The 21422-nt window shown below is 46.1% G+C and overlaps 1 protein-coding gene across 1 annotated transcript; it reads right to left on the minus strand.

The window, feature by feature from the left end:
- Window positions 1-1185: 1185 nt before the first annotated feature.
- On the minus strand, window positions 1186-20162 carry clcn5b (chloride channel, voltage-sensitive 5b). Its single transcript, XM_083670434.1, has 15 exons — window positions 19628-20162; window positions 19068-19235; window positions 14495-14676; window positions 13942-14041; window positions 13379-13566; window positions 12833-12955; window positions 11112-11318; window positions 10812-10892; window positions 10328-10562; window positions 9692-10005; window positions 9198-9384; window positions 8657-8929; window positions 8447-8626; window positions 6839-7055; window positions 1186-5303 (listed from the first exon to the last, which is right to left on the minus strand). Exons 1-15 carry the CDS (start codon window positions 19794-19796, stop codon window positions 5213-5215), a joined length of 2715 nt encoding a protein of 904 aa, XP_083526560.1. The 5' UTR covers window positions 19797-20162; the 3' UTR covers window positions 1186-5212.
- Window positions 20163-21422: the final 1260 nt, after the last annotated feature.

The raw sequence follows: 21422 nt of genomic DNA on the forward strand, positions 1-21422 counted from the left end.
AGGATTTTTTCAAACAGCTAATATAAGCGTTGTGTTACACAGTTCCTTAAATGTTGGCCTTTTCCCATTCCCCATAATATTTTACTATAAATGTATTTCCATTTATAAACCTAAATGTTTAGGTTCAAATGATTTGTATTATACAATGTTTGAAACAAGCTCTGCCATCTTGTGCCTTTACTGTGAGTCTCCCATCCTCCTACCTTTTTCAAGTCCCCAGCCTCCACTGGTCTAGACCTAGGGCTAATTTCTGGACAGGGCCTAAGAGTGAAGCTAGAGGAGATGGTCAGAGGAACGAGGTGATACCTTAGAAAGAAGGATGGACTCTACAGGGGCAGCCTAGAGAATAGGGGTTAGGGGTTGAAGTGTCTAGGGAGTAGGGGCTAGGGGTTGAAGTGTCTAGGGAGTAGGGGCTAGGGGTTGAAGTGTCTAGGGAGTAGGGGTTAGGGGTTGAAGTGTCTAGGAAGTAGGGGTTAGGGGTTGAAGAGTCTAGGTTGCTTTTGGACAGGCCCTATGATAGAGAAGCTAGAGGAGAGAGTTGATGCATTAGACAGAGCATAGACTCTGCAGGCTTGGTCTGGGGAGACTGGTTCAAATAGTGTGGTCATACTGCGGGAATTCCTCACTCATCTTGTGACTCGAATGACACAAATTCCCCTCCGTCTGTGTGTAGAGAGAGAGAAAAAGATATGGGGAAGAGAAGAATGTGTGTAATTTGAGTCGTGTGTGTGTCCACACCACCACACACCCCCTTCTCATAGCTGTGGGACATTTGATTGACAGCCAAGCTAATGGCTCTGAGCAGATAAAACACAATTCCAAAACTGATTGAACATTATCTGGAACAGAAGTGTGACTGCGGGGAGGAGTAGTGTGTGTGCCTGTGTGTGGTTTTGGGACCTGGATTTGCATAGCTGCTGTGGTTCGAAGTGTTTTCTGACAAATTATGTTGTGTGTGATTGAAGCTGACATCCATATTCTAGGTAATAGGCCTATTTCAAACCAATACATTGAAATTACTCCATCAAGTCACTTGGGAATTTCAGTAAATAGGGTTGATTTAAAGTACATGTCTTTCCAGGTTTTCCCCTCTTAATATGACCATGGTATTTGCTCTGGAATATCGGAATCCTAACATACCTCTTCCATCAACAGCATGCATGGAACAAGCACACAAGTCTCTCCTCTGAATGCATAATTTAGTTTTAATGGGTTTAGTTCATTCATCATCAACCCAACAATACAATCAATTAATCATAATAGTACATACATTTTTTCTGTGCAAAATAAATAAAACAAAACATTAACTTACAAATAGTACATAATGGACTAATTAATTAACATAAACAAGTCACCAACAAACATGTATGTAAGCCTTATTCTGGAGTGCTTTAAAATGATCTAGACATCCCCCAAACATCATTTCATTCTAACATTCTGAGGGAAACATTGTGCTTTGGGCCCACCCACAGTAATGAATAGAACAGTACAGGGAGTGCTCTTATTGGCCAACAGTCATGTCCATCAGGGGTAACGATGACAGCAGTATCATTAAAAGGGGTCTGTCTTTTTTGCATCTGACTCAACATAACCCTGAAGCCATGTCACTCTGTCCTGTATAAGTCTCTCCACAGAGTCAATAAACTGACAGATAACATTTTGATTTGAAAAGACAAGAGTCACAGCCATAGAAACAGAGCTCTCGCCCTATGGAAATGAGGATGGATTGTTCTCAAGACAGATGGTCATCTAGGGTGGGGTCAAATGGAATTCTCGTGCTCAGACGTCAGTTCTAGAACTCAAGCATTTAGCACAGTTCTAGAATGCTCAAGTCTTTGGGACAGTTCTATAATTCCCTAAAACCTTCACTGTGTTCTTGTTCACAGTCCCACACCCCTCCACACTCTACTCACTATAATGACTTCTGACTGAGACAACAACTCAATTACACAAAGCATGTGAATTACAAATGGAACACAGAAGTCTACTCCATTCTCGTTGTTCTGTTGCTATGCCCAGACCTCCCTGCCTGGTGTGGTTGTAGCTGACCATGGTGACCGCTGCAGTAAAGGCCACCCTACAGAGGTCTGTTTGACTAACCTCTCCTTTTCTCTTTTCTCTCCTCCCTGGTTATTTTCTCAGGAGTGTTAACAAAGACAAATCCTTATTTTGAATCCCTCTTTCCAACACCTCCCTTCCTGCCCTGCCATACATACACACTCACACTGGTCTTACACATACACTCAAACACACACACGCTCCTTCATATCAACGTCAACATCACTGGCATTCTCTCTGTGTCTCCAGTATTATTACCCTGTATGCTCTGTGTTGCTGTAGGGGCCAGTCAGGAAATGAGCTTTCTAAGAGTGGAACCCACTCCCTCCCGGCCCCCCACCCCAACTTATCCCCTCCAACCCTCTGTTCAGGTTTAGGGAATGATCCAAAACATCCTGGAGAGACCAGCCGGGGCCAGACGACTCTTAACACTACCACACACACAGTCTCAGCGAACAATACAAACACTCCGAACCTGCTGCCCAGGGAGTACTCCTGGGACTTTGGAATTTCACAATCTTGGGAGTGGTTTGGAATACCGCACAGGGCACTCAAACAATGCATTCCCCCCAAAATGAAAAATCATTAAACTTCTGATAAGGCCTTTAAAGCCCTGCTGAGCACACAAAGGTTGGCAGGAGCCAAGGGAAGTGGCCTACAGTGAGGGAGAGAGAGAGAAACTGGAGAGCGCTCGGCTCAAACCTCACCCTTCTTATTATTGCACTTCCTGATCTCAAGGGGGTCACGTGACATTATTGTGACATCATCTTTGGAATGTCTGGGTATTGAGAAGACAGGGACAAAGGGATGGGACACTTCCTCAAAGAGGTTGTCTGAGGACAAGATGGAGAGAATACAAGGACAGGATGGGTAGATGGAGCAATGACAACACCCTTACTAAACGACTCCAAGAAACAGATGTAAATTGCAGCAGGTGTGGAAAAAGAGAGGGATGATCACTTATTCTCTCATCATGTGATGATGATTGAGTTGATTAAGGCACACGCACACACACACACAGACACAGACACACACACACACACACAGGCACACACACATGCGCACACTCGAAGGCACCCTCCCATAAGGTGCTGATTATTAGATTATCTGAAGACAAGGCTTTCGATGAGCTCATCAATAGACATCAACTCACACACAGTCACACACAAACACACACACTCTCTCTCACTCTCTCTCTCTCTAGTGTGAGTACAGCTGCGACAATTTGAGTGACTATCCTGTCCATCGAGGTCCGGTCCCCCTCTATATGCATTTAAGTGCCACCTAGTGGTTGGAGGGGAGAGCTAAAGTCTGGTGATCCTGGGACCATAGTTTGGGTCAACTCCCCACCAGTTGGACTGGACATGGGATATCCCTCTAGCAGTGCATTAAGAGTAGCGTGCAAAGCAACAGCCCCACCACAAGGCTGGAAGGCAACAACAGGCAATTATTCTGTCAGCCAAATATGAGCTGATGATCTGAGCAGTGTTTGTAACAGCCCTTTCTCCAAGACAGGCTAGAAGGGATCTGGACAGGAAATTGGACTAAAGTCCTATTTGATCATCTCCAAGAAACACGTCTGAAAGAACTCCAGACAAATCTGAACTCTAAACTCAGAAGGGCCCTATTCCAACGGAGGAGGTTGAGTCTAAACCTGGAGCTTCCTCTTGTAATGAGTCTGTGTGTGTATGACAGACAATTATGTATTTTTTGCATTGAGACCAATATTGGCTGCATTCCATCCCCGTTACATTCCCACCATTAAGATACAGCTAGAACACCAAAGGGCAACATGTGTATAGAATTCCCCCCTAAATAGTCCCATTACCGAACTCTGTGTCTGTGTGTGCGCGCCGCGTGTGTGTGTGTGTGTATGTGTGTGTGTGTACCCTGAAGGGAAGTGGGTGACTGATTGTCAGTCAGGTAATGTGACTACAATGTAACTAGCTACATATGACTCAGTGGATCGGCTAGTTCCTGTGACAGAGGCTTCACATGGAGCTTAGGTTACAAACCTGCTCCCAGTCGCATTTTCACACACCTACTCATTGGCACAAGTGTGCGCACACACAAACACACGCTCAGTCTCTCTCTCTCTCACACACACACACACACGCACACAGACACACATCTCCCTCTCATGGACACAAGAAGACCTTCTCACAGAGATTATGGTCTCTCTAACAAGCAGAGACAAGATGGTGGAGAGACAATGACTCAACATCAAGTCTGCTGGACACGTACTACCCTGAGGGTCAACATTCATAACCACAGCAGAGGTCAGTTTAACCCTGACACGTTTGACTGCAGCACCAAACATCACAGAATTAAGAGATTGTTGAAAAGGCCTGAAGGGGCGATTTCAGCAGTGGCTTGTCTCCTTCACCTATGTGTGTATGTGTGGTATTGCAGTCTGTATGACGTGCATCCTGGAGCAGTTCCCAGGGAATCCGTGGGTCTTTGGTGTGTGTGTGTGTGTGTGTGCACGTGCGCGCATGCATGTGATCCTCTTCTCACACCCCAGCCCTCCCCCAGGGCTGAGGAAATCAGTCAGAAGAACCAGGGCAGAGGTCAGGGGGTGGGGGGGGTCCCAGGCATCCATAAGCTGGGGGAGCTCTGTCTGGGCATGTCCTTTCCCTGAGAGAGGGGGGGGGGGGGGGGCTGGAGGTAGCCTGGGGCTACACTCTCTCTCCCCCTCTCTCTCCTGGGTGTGGAGCCTCAATTTCACATATCCCCACCACCTCTCCTCACCTCTCCCTCCTTCCCTCTAACAATGATTAGACTAATGTACTGGAGGGAGGAGAGAGAGGCAGGTCTTCAGTAGCTGGTATGGTACATGAGTATCTCTCATTCCTTCATCTGCCAATCAGCTACATAGACCATGGTCTAAACATGGCGTCAGAGGTGTTAGTCTATCAGTCATTCATCCTTCATACAGCAGGCGTCTTCAGGGCCATACAGGAGAGGTGTGTGTCACCAGTCACCAGCCCTCCTCCTCGTCCTCCTCCTCCTCCAAGTATTACAATGGTCGTGGAGAGCAGGAGAATGTCTGTATCCATCTACAGTGTGACCCCCCCCCACCCCCCCGCCCCCATCCACAGAGAAGAGGAAAGAGGTATGGACAGAAGAGAGGAGAGGAAAGGAAAGGAAGTGCTCAGTTGAAGAGGATGGAGTCAGGGTCTCTGTTAGCCATCTGGGCCATGTGTTTCAGAATGTCCTTCTTAGTAATTATCCCCAACAACCGCCTGAGAGAGAGAGAGAGAGAGAGAGTTTATAATTACAAAAAGGCAATGACATATTTACAAAAGACTGCCAATACAGCTTTCTTTAATTCAACTGACAGTCAGAGGTTCACACATGGTAGAAATGTTTAAGAAAGAAGAGATTTTTTTTCTCCAATTCCAAAGGATGGGTTTCTGTTGTATATCAACAATATCAATCAAGTGAAACAACCAAACAATAAACTGACTGACATCACCAAGGTTGACTGTGTGTGTGTGTGTGTGTGTGTGTGTGTGTGTGTGTGTGAGAAGAGCTCTACATCTCCTTTCCAAGAGTGTGAGTGAATCTCTGCCAGCTTGTTTGAATCACTTCCCTAAGGGGAGATAGAGATTAAACATTCCTCCATCCCTTCATCCTCCTCCCTCTCTTTCCCTTCATCCCTCTCTTCCAAACATGAGGGCTAGATTAGTAAATCAGGGAGAGTCTGTCAACAACACATCTAAAGCAGAGACAATGGAGAGGTTGTGTATTCTGTGCCTGGCCCTGCCAATGTTTATTTACAGTTAGGTCCGGAGATATTTGGACAATGACACATTTTTCATAATTCTGGCTCTGTACGCCACCACAATGGATTTGAAATGAAACCAGCGAGATGCAATTGAAGGGCAGACTTTCAGCTTCAATTCAAGGGGTTGAACAAAAATATTGTATGAAACGTTTAGGAATTGCAACCATTTTTATACACAGTCCCCCATTTTCAGGGGCTCAAATGTAATTGGATAAATTAACATAATTTTTAATACTTTGTCGACAATCCTTTGCAGGCAATGACGACCTGAAGTCTGGAACCCATGAACATCACCAAATGCTGGGTATCCTCCTTTGTGATACTTTGCCAAGCCTTTACTGCAGCTGTCTTCAGTTGTTGTTTGTTCATGGGTCTTTCTGCCTTTAGTTTTGTCTTCAGCAAGTGAAATGCGTGCTCAATCGGGTTGAGATCAGGTGATTGACTCAGTCATTGCAGAAAAAGAGGGGGCTACATATAATGTGAATACCCTCAAATTAAAGCTGAGAGTCTGCACTTTAAGCCCATATTCATTATATAACTGTAACTTGAATATGTTCTGGTAAACAGCTAAAATAACAAAAATTATTTAAACCAAATATATATGGACCTAACTGTGTCCTCTGACAGTGAGACAATACCATTGCATGTGGAACCTTCACTGCTAGATAGAACTATTCGGTTCAGATGTTGCTGTGGTCATTTTCTGGAATTGTGGAATTCAGAGACAACGGGAGAGAATGTTCTGCGGATTCCACCATTTCACCCAGGAGCCTCAGGCGCACTGAGAGGAGTTACCCTCCTTCACCTGAGGTCATGACCCGTCCTCCCCTCTCCCTACACCTACATTTGACCCCCTTTCAGACTCACTCCCAAGCTCCAAATGTTATGTGTGTGCAGTGCCTGTGTGTGTGTTGTGTGTATGTGTGTGCGCACACGCCTGTGTGCATGCCTGGGTGTGTGTGTATGTGCCTGTGTGTGTATCCTACTCACCCGTTGTGTGTGACCAGACACTGCCGTAGCCCCAGCTTTCTGAAGATGTCTACAGTGATGTCCATGGGCGTGTGGTCGGTAACAGTGAAGGGGCTCAGGTCCATGAGACCCCTGAGTCTGACGGGAGGGGGGCCATCGCGAGGCTGGGGGGGCATGTGCTCCGAGAAGAACACCAGGGAAGAGCTCACAACCCCCTCCTGGCGCTTACGGGCATTATCTGGTGGAGGGGTGGGGGGGGTTGGAATGAGTCAAGGAACTTATAGATTCAACACTCAGATTCACACAAACCCACCACTCACATACTTATGGAGGGCACTGTAAGTGGGAAGGTGAAGCATTTTCTCTTCTTTTGCCTCCATACTCCAAAAGTTTGGAATTGAAATCAAACAATAAAATAAAAATCAGTACATGGCATTTGTGTACATATTGGTTTCACCATTTACAAATGACAACACTTTTTATACATAGTATATGTATACATATATATACCATTTCAGAGAACCAAAAGTAATGGGATAATTGGCTTGACAGGTGTGTTCTGTCACATCATTTGTGCAGGCATAAGAGAGCTGTCAATGTCTCGTATTGATTCTAGGCATTGTGTTTGCCTTTGGAGTCTGCTATTGGTGTCTGTCAACATGCGGACCAAAGAAGTGTCAAGGAAACCATTATGTTATGGTTACAGTTTGCTAAAAAGTGCATACAAAGCCTGCAGAGGGCTGAAAAAAGGTATTGTGGACAGATAACACAAATATTATCAAGTACCAGAGTGATTGCAAGAGGAAAGTTTGGAGAAAAAAGGATCTGCCCAAGATTTAAAGCATACCACCTCATCTGTGAAACATGGTGGAGGGTTGCTATGGTGTGGGTATGGTGTGGGCCTGTATAGCTGCCACAAGAACTGGCTAACTTGTCTTAATTGATTATGTTAATGCTGACAGCAGTGGCAGAATGTATTCCAAATATTTAGTGGTATTTTGACAGGGATAGGCGAGTAACTTAAAGTCTACATGAAGTTTGTTCTGTGTAGGGAGTCATTTTCAATGCGTCAGAAGTCATGCTAATGAGTTTTTTGTGATCTTTGCCTTAGTATTGGTTTAATAAAAAACAATTTTTGTCATCCACCAGATATCCCATTACTTTTGGTGCCCTGAAATAGGGGGACTGTATAAAAAGTGTTGTAATTTCTGAATGGTGAAACCAACAGAAATACCCTTAAATAAAAGCTATATAAAAACAATTTATACCTCATAGTAATTGTTTCAAATCTTTTGGAGTATAGTGCCAAAAGAAGAAAAAATGCTTCACTGTCCCATTACTTACGGAGGGCACTGTATACAGTTGTATACCCCCCCCCCCCGCCACACACACACAGCTACTAACAGACCAACAGTGGTAAACCAAACAACCAAAGACTTGCTCACACCTCCCTGTTAAGAATGTCTGTACACAGACAGACATGTTCACACAGACACACCTGGGGGGGGGGGGGGGGGGGCTGAGAATGACGAGAGAGTTGGCTGAGAAAGAATGAAGCACAACAGAAAGAGAAAGAAAGAGAGACAGACAAACAGAGAGAGATACTGAGACCCACACCCTCCTCCTCACCTATGGAGATGACCAGGTCTCGTCTCAGCACGAAGCCAACCAGCCTCTGGCTCTCGTGGGAGACCACCACAGGGAAGCCGCTGTAGTCTGTCCCCTCCACCAGACCCTCCACCTCTGCCACGCTCATGCCCTCCTGGGTGAGCACCGCCAGGGGAGGGGGCCCTCCTCCTCCTCCTCCTCCTCCTCCTCCTCCTCCTCCTCCGCCTCCGCCTCCGCCTCCTTCTCTCCGGGCCCCAGCCCCAGCCCCTGGTCTGGGCCGCATCACATCCACCGCTAGGGTCTTGTGGTCAAACTCCTCTTTCAGCTCCAGGAAGGGGTAGCCGTTGAGGCGGATGTGAGCCTCATAGATGCCCTCGCGCCCCAGGGCGTCCGCCACCCACTTGCTGGTCATGGTGGCCGCCATGAGGGGCACGATGTACTCCAAACCGCCCGTCAGCTCGAACATGATGACCACTAGGGACACGGTCATACGGGTCACGCCGCCTGACAAGGGGGACGGGGGAGAGAGGGAGGGGGAGTCTTTGATACAAATGATTTCAACCAACTAAACTTGCCCAAACACTTTTCTCAAAATGATGAACTATTATTTTCTTTTGACAATAATCTTGACATTGGACAAATTAGGATCCTTCATAATCTAACCCAAAATGAAGAACATATCATGTACTGTACATTACAGTAGTTTCTCATCAGCTCTGACCACATTGACACGACTGTCCATTCCAGCATATCCATCCAGTGACAGGCTTACCCAGACATGCAGCCGCCCCCACCATGGCGTAGAGTCCTGGGGTGATACAGTCCGCCCCTGGAGAGCACCAGCCCTTGAAGATGACCCAGTCGTGGTGGTAGTATGCCAGCTGCTCCATGCCCACGCCCAACAGTCTGCCAGCGATGGCCCCCACAGCCATACTGGGGATGAAGAGACCTGAGGGAACCTACACACACACACACACACACACAGGGGGAGAGGTACGGTTACACAACACACACACACACACACACATACACACATACATACACACTGGGGGGGACGTGGGGGGCAGTGGTGCCATAGGAAGCAGGGTAGGTAGGTAGAGTATGAGAGAGTGAAAGACAGATGGGAGATGGGGAAGAGAGGAAGTGAGAGGAGAAGGAAGGGGTAGAGAGTGCATGGGAGGTGAGAAGAGAGACAGAGAAAACACCACAGTTTTAAACGCTAATACATTCTGACCATCACGTAAAGCGTCCATCCACCCCATGTACCTTCATGCCAAACGTAACCACGGTGGCCATCATCTTGAAGACGAGCGCCAGTGCCAGCTGCCACAGTGCGGTGTACAGGCCCGGTCCAGCCGGCCTATCAGGAAGAGTGTTACTGGCAGCAGAGCTGTTGACTGGCTGGCTGAGGTAGCCACACAGCTGAGAGGAGTCCAGCAGGGAACAGTCGTTGAACAGTTCTGAGATGAGCTCCGAGCCGCTCATACGAGTGTAGCTGTTAGGAAAGGAGAGTAGGGCTGTGACTCCGGCCACCACTAGGACCTCCAGGACGGGGTACTGGCCCAGGACGGTGGTCTTACCTGTGGGAGAGGGAGGGAAACAGAAATACAACATTGGTAATAACAGCATTGGTAAAAACAGTCAGAGTGGGAACATTCAGCCAGAATAACATTAACAAAGAACCAAACAATGGTGAAATCAACCATTTCAGTTGACGTAAACCTTGCAAGCCATGTTCCAATAAACTTGACTTGAACTGTTTGTCTATGGCCAGATTTCCATTACAAATGGAACTTGGATGTAAATGCACTGGAACAAATACACCACTCAATACCAGATGCGAGCCAGGGTATGTGAATGCCAAAAATGCCTCATAACTATAACTCATGCAGCGGTACTCACGTAGTCTGCACCAGGCAATGTTGGCTTTGATGAACAGCGCCCCCCAGAGGCCACCAAATATGCCCAGCAAGATGAAGGGGAGGAGCTCTAGCAGGTGCCAGGGGGCGTGGAACTCCACGTAGAACAGAACCAGGCGACTGTTGCCGAACGGGTTGATGGAGCGCAGCGTGAATGCTGCCACTAGCGCGGCGAAGAAGGAGCGCCACAGGGTCTTCAGAGGGAAGTAGTAACTCACCTGAGAGAGGGAGGGGAGAAATCGAGAGAGACAGGAAGGGGGGAAGCAGAGATGTCTCAAACACTAGCCACATATTCTAGTCTCATTGACTAGTCACCTTCCTACTCACAATAGAAGCTGGTGAATAGCCAACTTGCAACCAACCACTTCAGGTTAATCTATTCTGGTACAAACAAAGTCAAAAACGAGCTGAGGAGAGCAGCCCATTGGCCATATCCTTGTTATGTATTTAACCGGGCGGGTCCTCACCTCCTCCAGACTGAAGAGGACTCCTCCTATAGGTGCTCCGAAGGCTACAGACACTCCCACCGCTGCAGCTGCAGACAAAACCTACAGAAAGAGCAGTTGATATGAACATATCAACTTTCTGAGTTTGTATCACAAATGGAGAGTCCATTTGCTCATCTGAATACTGAATGAGTACTCAAATTCTGAACACCCTGAAGCTTTAAAAACAAATTTAAACAAATTTCAATAACAGGTTCCTTGTATTCTTCTCCTCCCCTCTTCTTCTCTCCTCCCTCCCTTCCTCTACTCTCCTCCCCTCACCTCTCGGCGCTTGGCCTCATTCTTGCGGTACTTGGTGAAGAGATGACAGAGGATGTTGGCACAGCAGCAGGCTACGTGCACGAGGGGGCCCTCTTTCCCCAGGCTTAGCCCCGACGACACCGCCAACACCAGGGTGATGGTCTTGATCATCAGGGTCCACTTCCCCAGGTAGCCTCGGATGATGAACCCACTCAGGATGGTCTTGATCTGGGGGAGAGAAAAGGCAGCGGTGGGTCCTCGGGCTGGAGGTCATGGAGGATAGGAGTGGAGGGTGGGTGGGTAGATATGTGGATGGATGGATGGATAGATAGACAGATGGGTGAAAGGAAGGATGGGTGGATGAAATGTATGGGCCTTCAAGAGTTTTTTTCTTTCCTCACACAACAAAAAGCAACCCTTGTCCAAAACGTGACGAAACACAACACAACAGTTCATTTAAAAATAATGGTTGGTTGTGATCTGTTTAACATATAATCATATCCCTACTGAATACTGACTGCCAGCACTCACAAATCTAGTTATTCCCATATTTATTTCCATACAATCATATATCCCATATTGAATATAGACCAAAGGACATGATTTTGCAATGTTGTTCCCACATTGGATTATACAAAACCACCGTGAGCCAAACAGAATATCCCCCTGGCTATGCTCTCCTAAGGATTCCCAGGCCGTGCTCAGTCTTGTGGGTTAAGGCCTGGGAGACTGACAAAAATAATGGCTGCACATAAAAACATGATTTGCTTCCCTGTTGACTTTGACACCCCCCCCCCCCCATTCCTATTCACGTTAGGGAAATGTGCATATTTTACATTTACGGCATTTAGCAGACACCTTTATCCAAAACGACTTACAACAAACACATTTGTCTAAGTAAGTGAATGATCGATCCATCAGTCATCATAAGTAGTAAATAAATCTATGCTAGATTTCTAGGGGCTATTGGCAGTCACAATGCTAGAAGAAGGAATATATATATATTTTTTTTTTATATTAATGTATTTACAGGAGAGAAACTTGTACAGGGGGGTAGTGGTGATGAAGAGGTCTTTAGGGGGTACAGTTAAGATGAATGAGCCTGAAGAGATGAGTCTTCAATCTACGGCAGAAGATAGGTAGTGATTCTGCAGTCCTGACAGCAGTATAACATATAATACTGTTTTAGCTCACGTGTGCATTATGGTCCAGATCAAAACTAAAAGGCACTGGCGGTTTGTACGAAACAGCCCTATCCTTATGGACAGCGTGTCTGCCAGTGTCAATATGCTAGTGATTGTGGCTACAGCTGCAACTGTTTTAAACCTTCTTTGAAACCGCAATAGGAGACACTCTTCATAACAGAAAGACAGACCCCCGAACTCCCTCAACTCCATCCCCCTCTCTTACTCTATTTCTCTCCCCCCCCCCCCCCCTCTCTCTCCAGAATAAACCAATGTCACAATTGTTTTCTCCAGATCTGCTCCTGCTTAAAATAGATGAACTCTGATAGACCTGTATGACTAATGATGTGGAATACTCAGTGTGCTCCGGGATCAGGTTTCTTGGACCAAGACAGGTCCATTGTCAAGTTCTTCCTAGTCCATGAGTAGACTTAATCTGGGTCATGTGTGTGTGTGGGGGTGGTACGTGTTATAGGTTATAGGTGCATACGTGTCTGTGTGTGTGTGTGTAGGTGTGTGTCTACATGTGTGTCTAGGTGTGTGTGTGTGTGGTTTTACCTCAGGGATCCCAGAACCACAGGCATAGGGGGCGAAGGCCCTGACCAATATGACAGCCAGGAAGGAGAAGAACAGGGCCCACCATATATACATCATGTAGTTGACAATGTACGGAAACGCCCCCTACAGGACACACAGGATAGATGGGGAGGGACAGTCAGTCCAACACTTTCAGTCAAGCTGGAAGAATCACATGTGTATGTAGTGTCTTTTGTTAACCAGAAGAGGGAGCAAAGCCACTGCTAAATCCAGTTTCATTCAGAAAATGAAGAGGAAATAAGGGACAGCCAAGTCAACTGGAATAACCTGAGCCCACTCTGACTCACTGGCAGAATGAGATACAGAGTTAGGGAGTGTGTGTGTGTGCGTGCGTGCGTGCGGGTAGCAACTATGTGCCAAGACATGGCACATTGTTAATGCAGTAGAGGTCTAAAGAGGTTTTGGACACCATTGGTACGTGTGTGTGTGTGTGTGTGTGTGTGTGTGTGTGTGTGTGTGTGTGTGTGTGTGTTATGTGTGCACATGTGCGCGTGTGAGAACCCCTACCGTGGTGGTCCCAGCGATGAGCTCAGCCCAGCTCTTCCACTGCAGACACTTGTCCCTCTCCTGGAAGGTGGTCTGATTGGACGTCCAGCAGCAGTGTTCGTGGTTGTACCAGAAGCCGTTCAGACACACACCCTCCTTCAGGTCCGTCAGCCAATGGGCAGAGATGTCGATACCTCCCGCCAGAGCACCTACGTGCGGGACAGACAGGTCGAGATCAACATGAGCCTCAATCTCAACACAGCTGCATGGTGAGATATAAGATCATATGAAACAGGAGATGCAGAGGAATATCATTTTGTAGGAAGAGCAAGAGAAAGTAGAGACAGAAAGAGAGAGGGGAAGAGAGAGGGGAAGAGAGAGGGGAAGAGAGAGGGAGAAAAAGGTGAGGGGAAGGTAGATAGGGAAGTAGGGGTTCCACATTACCACAGAGAATCACAGATGACCATACACAGCATATAAAGCAGTAGCCAGAGGAAGAGAAGAGCAGGTACCAGTTGAAGTGAGAGATTCAGAGTCAGAGAGATGGAGTATTCCTGTGGCTATAGCGCCCCCTGTTGACTGACCTGACATGAGTCCTATGAGCAGCATGAGTAGCCAGCCTGAGAAGGCATCACTGACACTATGGAGCAGGGCCCACGTAGACTGCTTACTCTGACTGGTGATCTAGAGGAGAGAAGGAGAGAGAAAGAAGGAGAGAGAGAGAGAGAGAGAGAGGAAGCGAGAGGGAGAAAAAGAGAGGGGTATAGGAGGGCAGGTAGATAGAGGTAGAGGTTCCACATTACTACATTCCTAGGTTGAAGAGGTCATAGAGAACGGATTCGATATTCAATTGATTTCATTGTCATGTCTTAGTTTTACACGTCCTATAAAAAATAAATCTAGTTTGGTTATTCAAATGACCTTTTACTATCATCTGCAGGGGAGGCTGGTAGATGCAGAAATCGGAGGACGGGCTCATCGTAATGCATGGAATGGAATGAGGAATGGCATCAAACACACGTTCTAATCCGTCCTCTGATTTCTACCTCCAGCAGCCTGATCATCCCCTGATCATCTGGTCCTACACTAAAGTGACACCTCGACCATACTTGTTTTGACCGTGTTTGAAACACACACCTCTCTGTGGCGGTCACGGTCCTTGCTCTTCTCTCTGACCCAGTCGATGGTGTTGAAGTCCTCATATGTCCCCACCCCCGCTACCGGCTCATCCAGGAGATCCATCAGCTTACTGTTCCCGGCCCCGTTCATACCGGCTCCTCTGACGTTACCATTACCATAATCCTCATAACCACCAGATCCTGGGAGAGATAGACAGGAGACCGCTTGTTAGACACACACGCACACGCACACGCACACACCTTGAGAAACTGGTAGTTTTATCAGCTACACCATTGTTATTGGCCAATAATACGGAGAAAGCATCAGCAAAGAATGTGCATTGTAACCTCACTGAGAATGATTTCTGCTCCTTCAGAGACAATACTGTGCACTACTGTATGGTAAAGAAAAGGCTAATGTCTATGAGATTGACTTTTACCACATTTCTCAAGATAAAACAAAAGAGCTGGGACAGAGTTGCAACAATAAACATCAATAACAACGGCCAAACAAAACATCGCCATCATGGCAGGAAATGACACAGGAAGCTACAGGAAGCCACAGGAAGCCTTCTCATCTAAGCTTTTTGTGTAGACATAGCCTGCTACAGCATACGGTTTAACATGCTCTAGTCTACAGGCCTATAATTACGGTTATTTTGAATGATATGATTTTTGGAAGAACAAATTCCCCTCACCTTAGTACTGTAGGAAACAGAGAGGAGAGAGCCTTTAAGCAAACATTCTTCAGACAGAGCAAATATTTCCATATCAACAGGGGTGCTTTGTACCAGCTGGGTTTAAATATATCAGACGATAATCTGGTCAGACTGGTTCTTAGGGATGGAAAACATAGCGCTGCCTAAACCAGTCAAACACAATGACACACACACACACACACACACACACACACACACACACACACACACACACACACAGAGGGAGAATGGACTCTGGATCCCTCTCCAAGCTCAACAAAGAAATACAAGCAACAGAGAGCCTAGCCCCTTGACATTCCTAGCTCCAACACAGCAGAGGGATAAAGATGTTGTGGTAGCTGTTATCACATGATGATAACACTGATCACTGACCTTTGTATCAAACACACTGTCAATCACATGACCTGAGAGCCCTGGGTAATGGACTCTAAATGGTAGTAATATGTTAACTGCACATGACTACTGTAGTCATCACGTGGGGCCTACTGCCTACCCACCAGGAGAGGCTGGAGGCAGAGGTAGAAATCTTCTCCACCAGTCTCTACTGCTACACACTTTGTATCATAAACACTGAAAATATCATGACCTGGGTAATTATTCTAAATGGTAGTAATATGTTAACTAGACAACACTGTAGATAAAGACACCAGCAGAAAAACTAGGCTGTGACACACACACACAACTTACTACTCTACAACACAAAAAGGTCTGAATTAGGGCTGCACAATATGGATAACATATCATATTGCAATAATACAGTATATACAGTATCCCCTATAATTTATCATAGGGGAAGAAAATATAAGGATTGCGATCCTTATTCCGTTCCAGGCGTTACAATGAGCCTGTCCTCCCAATTTCTGTCTCCACCAGCCTCCCTTAACATACACATCATTTGATACAGAACACAAATGCATTGTTATTGATGCTTTTACAGCTTACACGACATTCAACGCATAAAGGGAGGAAGCAGCTAGCCAAAAAGAGTTTGAGTCAAATGTTCCACACAGCAGTGCCATATCATATCCCAGAGCTAGTTCTACAAGCAGCTCACCATCCTCCATTAACACCTTCTCATCTGCTTTCTTCCCCCAGTATCCCCAGTCCATTTGACCTATCAGTCCCTACCACTGGCTCCTTCCCTGATCTGGGTTGTTCCGGGGAAGTTGGGAAGGGGGAGAGGCGGGGGGGGGACTCTGGTCACGTTCCATTTCCATACTCCTTCTCGTGTGAATCAATTTCCTCTCTAGCCCTACTGTTTGTACTCAAGACAACAGCCACCCAACACTTCTGTGAAGGTGCAGAAATACATGGAAGATATAATCTAAAGACTTAACACTATGAATATAGGGCTACTCCAATACATGAACCAAATGACACTTTGGTGCTGGGTCAATGCAGTGATCGCTCTACCCCCAAAGCCCCGTTGGACTATCACTCCAGTCTCTTTTCCGATCTATAAACTCTGACAAGTGTCGTCTCTGGAGAGCGCTGTGGGGGAAGTGGTTAGAGGCCGAGATGGAAGTGCGTCCACATTTGAGTCAGAGCTCCAGAAAACCAGAGGCTACAGCTACCGTCGGTCATGTTCCAGTAAGGCTGATGTCGCAAGAGAGAAGAAGAGATTTGCCAAGCGGAGGTGGGGAGGGGAAGGGAGGGGAGGGGAGGTGGATGGAGGAGGGGGGGGTGGTCGGGGGTCAACAGGGAACAGAAATGGTCATAAACATCCACGGGTAAACAGCTCACACTGTACTGAAGATGTTCTGGAAACTTCCTGCCAGAAGGAGGAATTCAGATGATTGGATGATTGGATGATCAAATTTCTCTTACCCACGCATACGCGCGCGCACACACACACACACACACACACACACACACTCTCTCTCTCTCTCTCAGTTCCCCCTGTGTGTTTCACATCTCTTTCCAGCAGGACGAGGGTGGTGAACTCCGACCTGATTTGGTTTGGCTGCTGTGGGAAGCAACCGCAGCGTACCAGACCAGGCCATTAATAACAACTAGCTCTCTATGGCCGAATTGGTATTTGCTCTCCCTCTACCTCAGTTTCTCCCTTGATCCCCACCCTCACCCCCACCCCCACCTCCACCTCATCCTCCCCCTCTTCTCTGGCTACCATTCTCTCTCTTTCTCTCTCTCTCTCTCTCCTGAACCAACACTCCTCTCTCCACCTCTCTGCACCACTCCTCCCACTCCGACAACCTTGGCTGACCCTGCAAGGTATACAATTAGCCTTTACATTGGCTTGTTACTGTATGACAGGGTCTAGTCTAATCATTGACAGGTGATTACCCTAAAGAGGCAGATCTTAGTCATTTTATTGTCCACACTGTGTGGACATTTGCCATGGAGGAACAATTCCAAATCACTCATTTAAGCTGTAGCAACTCACCAACGAACTCAAAGGTGCTACAAGTATACGAGTAATGAGCAGTTTGTGAACAAGAGCATGTTTTTCCACCCGTCTGAATTACGGTACTTTCCGACCGAGTGGTGAAAAGAACACACTTGAACAGGGCAGAGAATACTTAAAAAGGAAATGTTCAAATAGGTCCTTGGGGGTGTGGCATCATTGTGACATCAATAGTCTCCAGGCAGAAATGACTCAGACCCTGTTCACTTCACACACAGGTTTCTACTACAACACTACAGATATTACAGGGCTCATCTGTAAATCAGACTCAGGTCTCAGTACAATCTTCCCTGTATAAATAAAATATAATGATGAATCTGTTGTGAGTTTCTGTGTGTGAACAGGGTCTCAGGAGGAGAGACGTCAGGGTTTAGGCCACAGAGCAGCCTGGGTTCCCAACTGTTTTTGTCTCGTGACCCCAAACTGCCATCAATAATTTCCTGTGACCCCAACAACGTCATTGCGGGCTATGCCAACACATAATAATGACGTCCAAGGGTATTCTCAAACATGCTCTAATTGGTTGGATATGAACCCCAAAACACTGCAATATAGGCTACAGGTGCAATACACAGACAACGTTTGCCTACAAACTAATTTTATTTTCTCAGGGGACCAAGTCCCAATGCCAAGTTTGGGAACTGCTGCTATAGAAGATAGAACAGAGGCCTACTGTACCACATGGCTGCACTCAGTTACATCCAACCAGAGCTGGGTCCAACACCATTTGAAATACTTTCAAATACTTTGTTGAGCGTTTGCTTGAGCCTTTGCACCATAAAGGGTTTGCACCATTAAGAATATTCCATTGATTCCATTGTCAGGCAAAGTCAATCAAGGAATGATTTCAAATACTATTAGAACCCATGTCTGCATCAAACTGATGATTGACTGATTAATTTATTGATTGGTTTATAGATTAATTGATTGTCAAAGCATTGCTGTGTATCACCAGGCAGAGAGAAGGGTAATCACTGACAACAATAGTCATCCCTAGACAAGAACAGAGAGATATGAGATGAGCTAGAATTTCCAAAGGGATCAATCTCATTTCCATCACTGAATACAGGCCATATACCATTCCTTTACTTCTTTACCTTAGGCTCTGTGGAGCACTCTACAAGGCTATGACACTGCATGACAACAAACACATGACACAGTCAGGAAGACTGAGAGAAGAAGATAGCTTATCAGAGTACATCACGTCACTAGCTCATTTATGCAAATCATTTATCTTGGTGGAAATGGAGCAGACACAGAGCATAGAGAGCAGATCAACTGCAATGCATTATATGATCAAATCAAACATTTTAGGGCAACTCACAATCACAAACATGATTAGTGAATTTACACTCTTACTCTTATCCCATGACTACTATTCTCACATTCAGGGCCAGAAAATATGCTTCGACTGTCTCCGCCTGTGCCTTGGTAGAGTAGCCGCTTACCTGAGCTGAAGTCGCGGTCGAGAGGCGGCACGTCGTCGGTGTCGGTGAAATCAAGCGTGGCGCCAGTTATATCCACCAGGTCCTCGTCGCTGGTCGCGCTGTGGAGGCTGCCGTAGCTCCCGTTGCAATACCCGGCGTTGTCCATGCTGACACCACCACCACCACCACCTGTAGTTGTGAACAAATCAACAACATTCCAATGATCTGTCACTGAATATCAACACACGCTTTTTGAGCACGAACAGCGTACCTTTGTCAGAATTTGTTGTTGTGTGTTTTCGATAGACATTCATCCAATGTCGAAACATTGCTTAGAGAAAGAGAGCAGATGAAGACTGTCTCCTCGACTATACAGACCTTTACTTCCCTCGACAGAAGTTACTACTTCTCTCTTGACAGCGTCGTTGTTATCGGGAAGTGCTGTGCATCCCACTGACCTAAGCTGTACATCATCATGAGTCAATTACCAAAACATATTGCTCAACAACGGTGACGAAACTCCTCGTCCTCGTGGGTTGAACAACAAAGTTAATAAACTACCTGATGCTGTTATCACTCACCGCTAACCTTACACAGTTGAGATGCTTCACAGAAGAAGACTCGGGTGTCTTCGCTGCTACTTTGTAACAACACTGCAGTTGCTGACAAGGTGCCTTGTGAGTTACAATGTAACCATATGACAAGGTGACAGATAAGCAGACACAATGGATTGTCTTGTATTTCCTGCATACACACAGCCACGTTTACAAATTATATTCTTGTTAAATATGAAAAGAGAAAGGCACTGACAGGCTACCTACCTCTGAGAACCGAGTCGGGCGGCTAATCAGCGAAATAATGTTTGTCTTGTGACAAGGATTGGAATGTATTTCTTTCAACTGTAGCCAATGTAAATGACCTAGTCAGTTTGTTTCCCTGAAATCCTGCGTCATCGTCGGTTCCAGCGAAGCGACGTTCTCACAGCTGTCGGAGCTCCAGAACATGTTGGAAGAATGTCATCATGACCACTCACTTTTCTTTAGAAACAAATTAATAAATAATATAAAGCTAGATAGTGTAGTTTGTTGTTTTTGTGTTGTGGGTTTAGTTGTCAGATCAAAGTAGAAAGAGCTTTCCTGGCAGGGAGAGCAGTCTACCCCAGAGCTCAGCTCAGGAATTGGGTTAGTGGCACAGATCGAGTTATCGGTCATCCTCTAGGTTTCTGAAGGCAAGAACTTTACTGCTATTTTCTCTCACACCATACATACATAATTGCTGTAACACTACATAGAAATGTGCCTACTGTTTTGTTCTTCTGATATGTGTAAATACAATTAACTAATTCAAATTGTGTAGGCCTAAACAAGGATTGATTATCGTCATGCACAAGTGGTGGAATTTAACATCAACCGATGATCAACCTATATTAATATGAGAACTTTTTAATAAAGCAACATAATCAAGTTTTGGTACTGCAGTGTGGCAGCAACAGAACAATGGAGCCTCTTATATAAAATGGCTCTAGAGTGACACCTTGTGGACATTCCAGGCCCCTTCAACCACAGTTTGAATTGTCTTCGAAAGCATTTCAAGTATCAAAAACAAGACAGAATCATGTTATAGGCATAGTATATAAGTACAATTCATTAATAGATTTAGAATACATATTTATAGCAGTGTAGGTAGAAATCGGAGGACGGGCTCATTGTAATGCATGGAATGGAATGAAAAATGTTGTCAAACACGTTTCATTCTGTAGATATGAGTCTGCAGCCTACACTGGTTTCCCTCTCTTCTTCTTTGGTCTCTTGTAAGTAGGCTAGATCTTGTGTAGGAGTTATAGGTCAAACCACCTCCCCTCTAGACCCCTCCCAGTCCCAGCAACACCCACCAGAGATGGGTTTAAATTAGGCTTTTATAAAAGAGGGGGTGGGAGAGGGGGAGAGGGGGAGAGGAAAGAGTAGAAAGAAGGGAATAATCTGAGAGGAAGGAGAGAAATATAGAGGAGAGAGTAAGTAACAATAAAGGAGGGATTGAGGATGGGGCAGGAATGTGTGTGTGTGTGTGTGTGTGTGTGTGCCTCAGTCAGCAAAGACAGCAGGGCTGGAGGCGGGGGGGTTCTGGTTCATGTCTGTGTCTATGGCTATATAATCAGCTGTTCTCCCTCCCTCCTCCCTTGCCTTCAATTCTTCAGTGAAAAACATAAATATTTGTCCACCTTACCTCCCATGAAGAGGTCACACTTGTTCAGAGGAGTCCTGCTATTCTCTCCTCTTACCCTCTCTTTCACCTTGTCTCTCCCTTTTTCTCTCCCCCTTTTCTTACCAGCTAACTCAAACTCTTGTTCCTCTCTCCCACTCACTTTATCCCTCTCAA

The sequence above is a fragment of the Argentina silus genome, assembly GCF_951799395.1.
Source record: "Argentina silus genome assembly, chromosome: 1".
Lineage (NCBI taxonomy): Eukaryota > Metazoa > Chordata > Actinopteri > Argentiniformes > Argentinidae > Argentina > Argentina silus.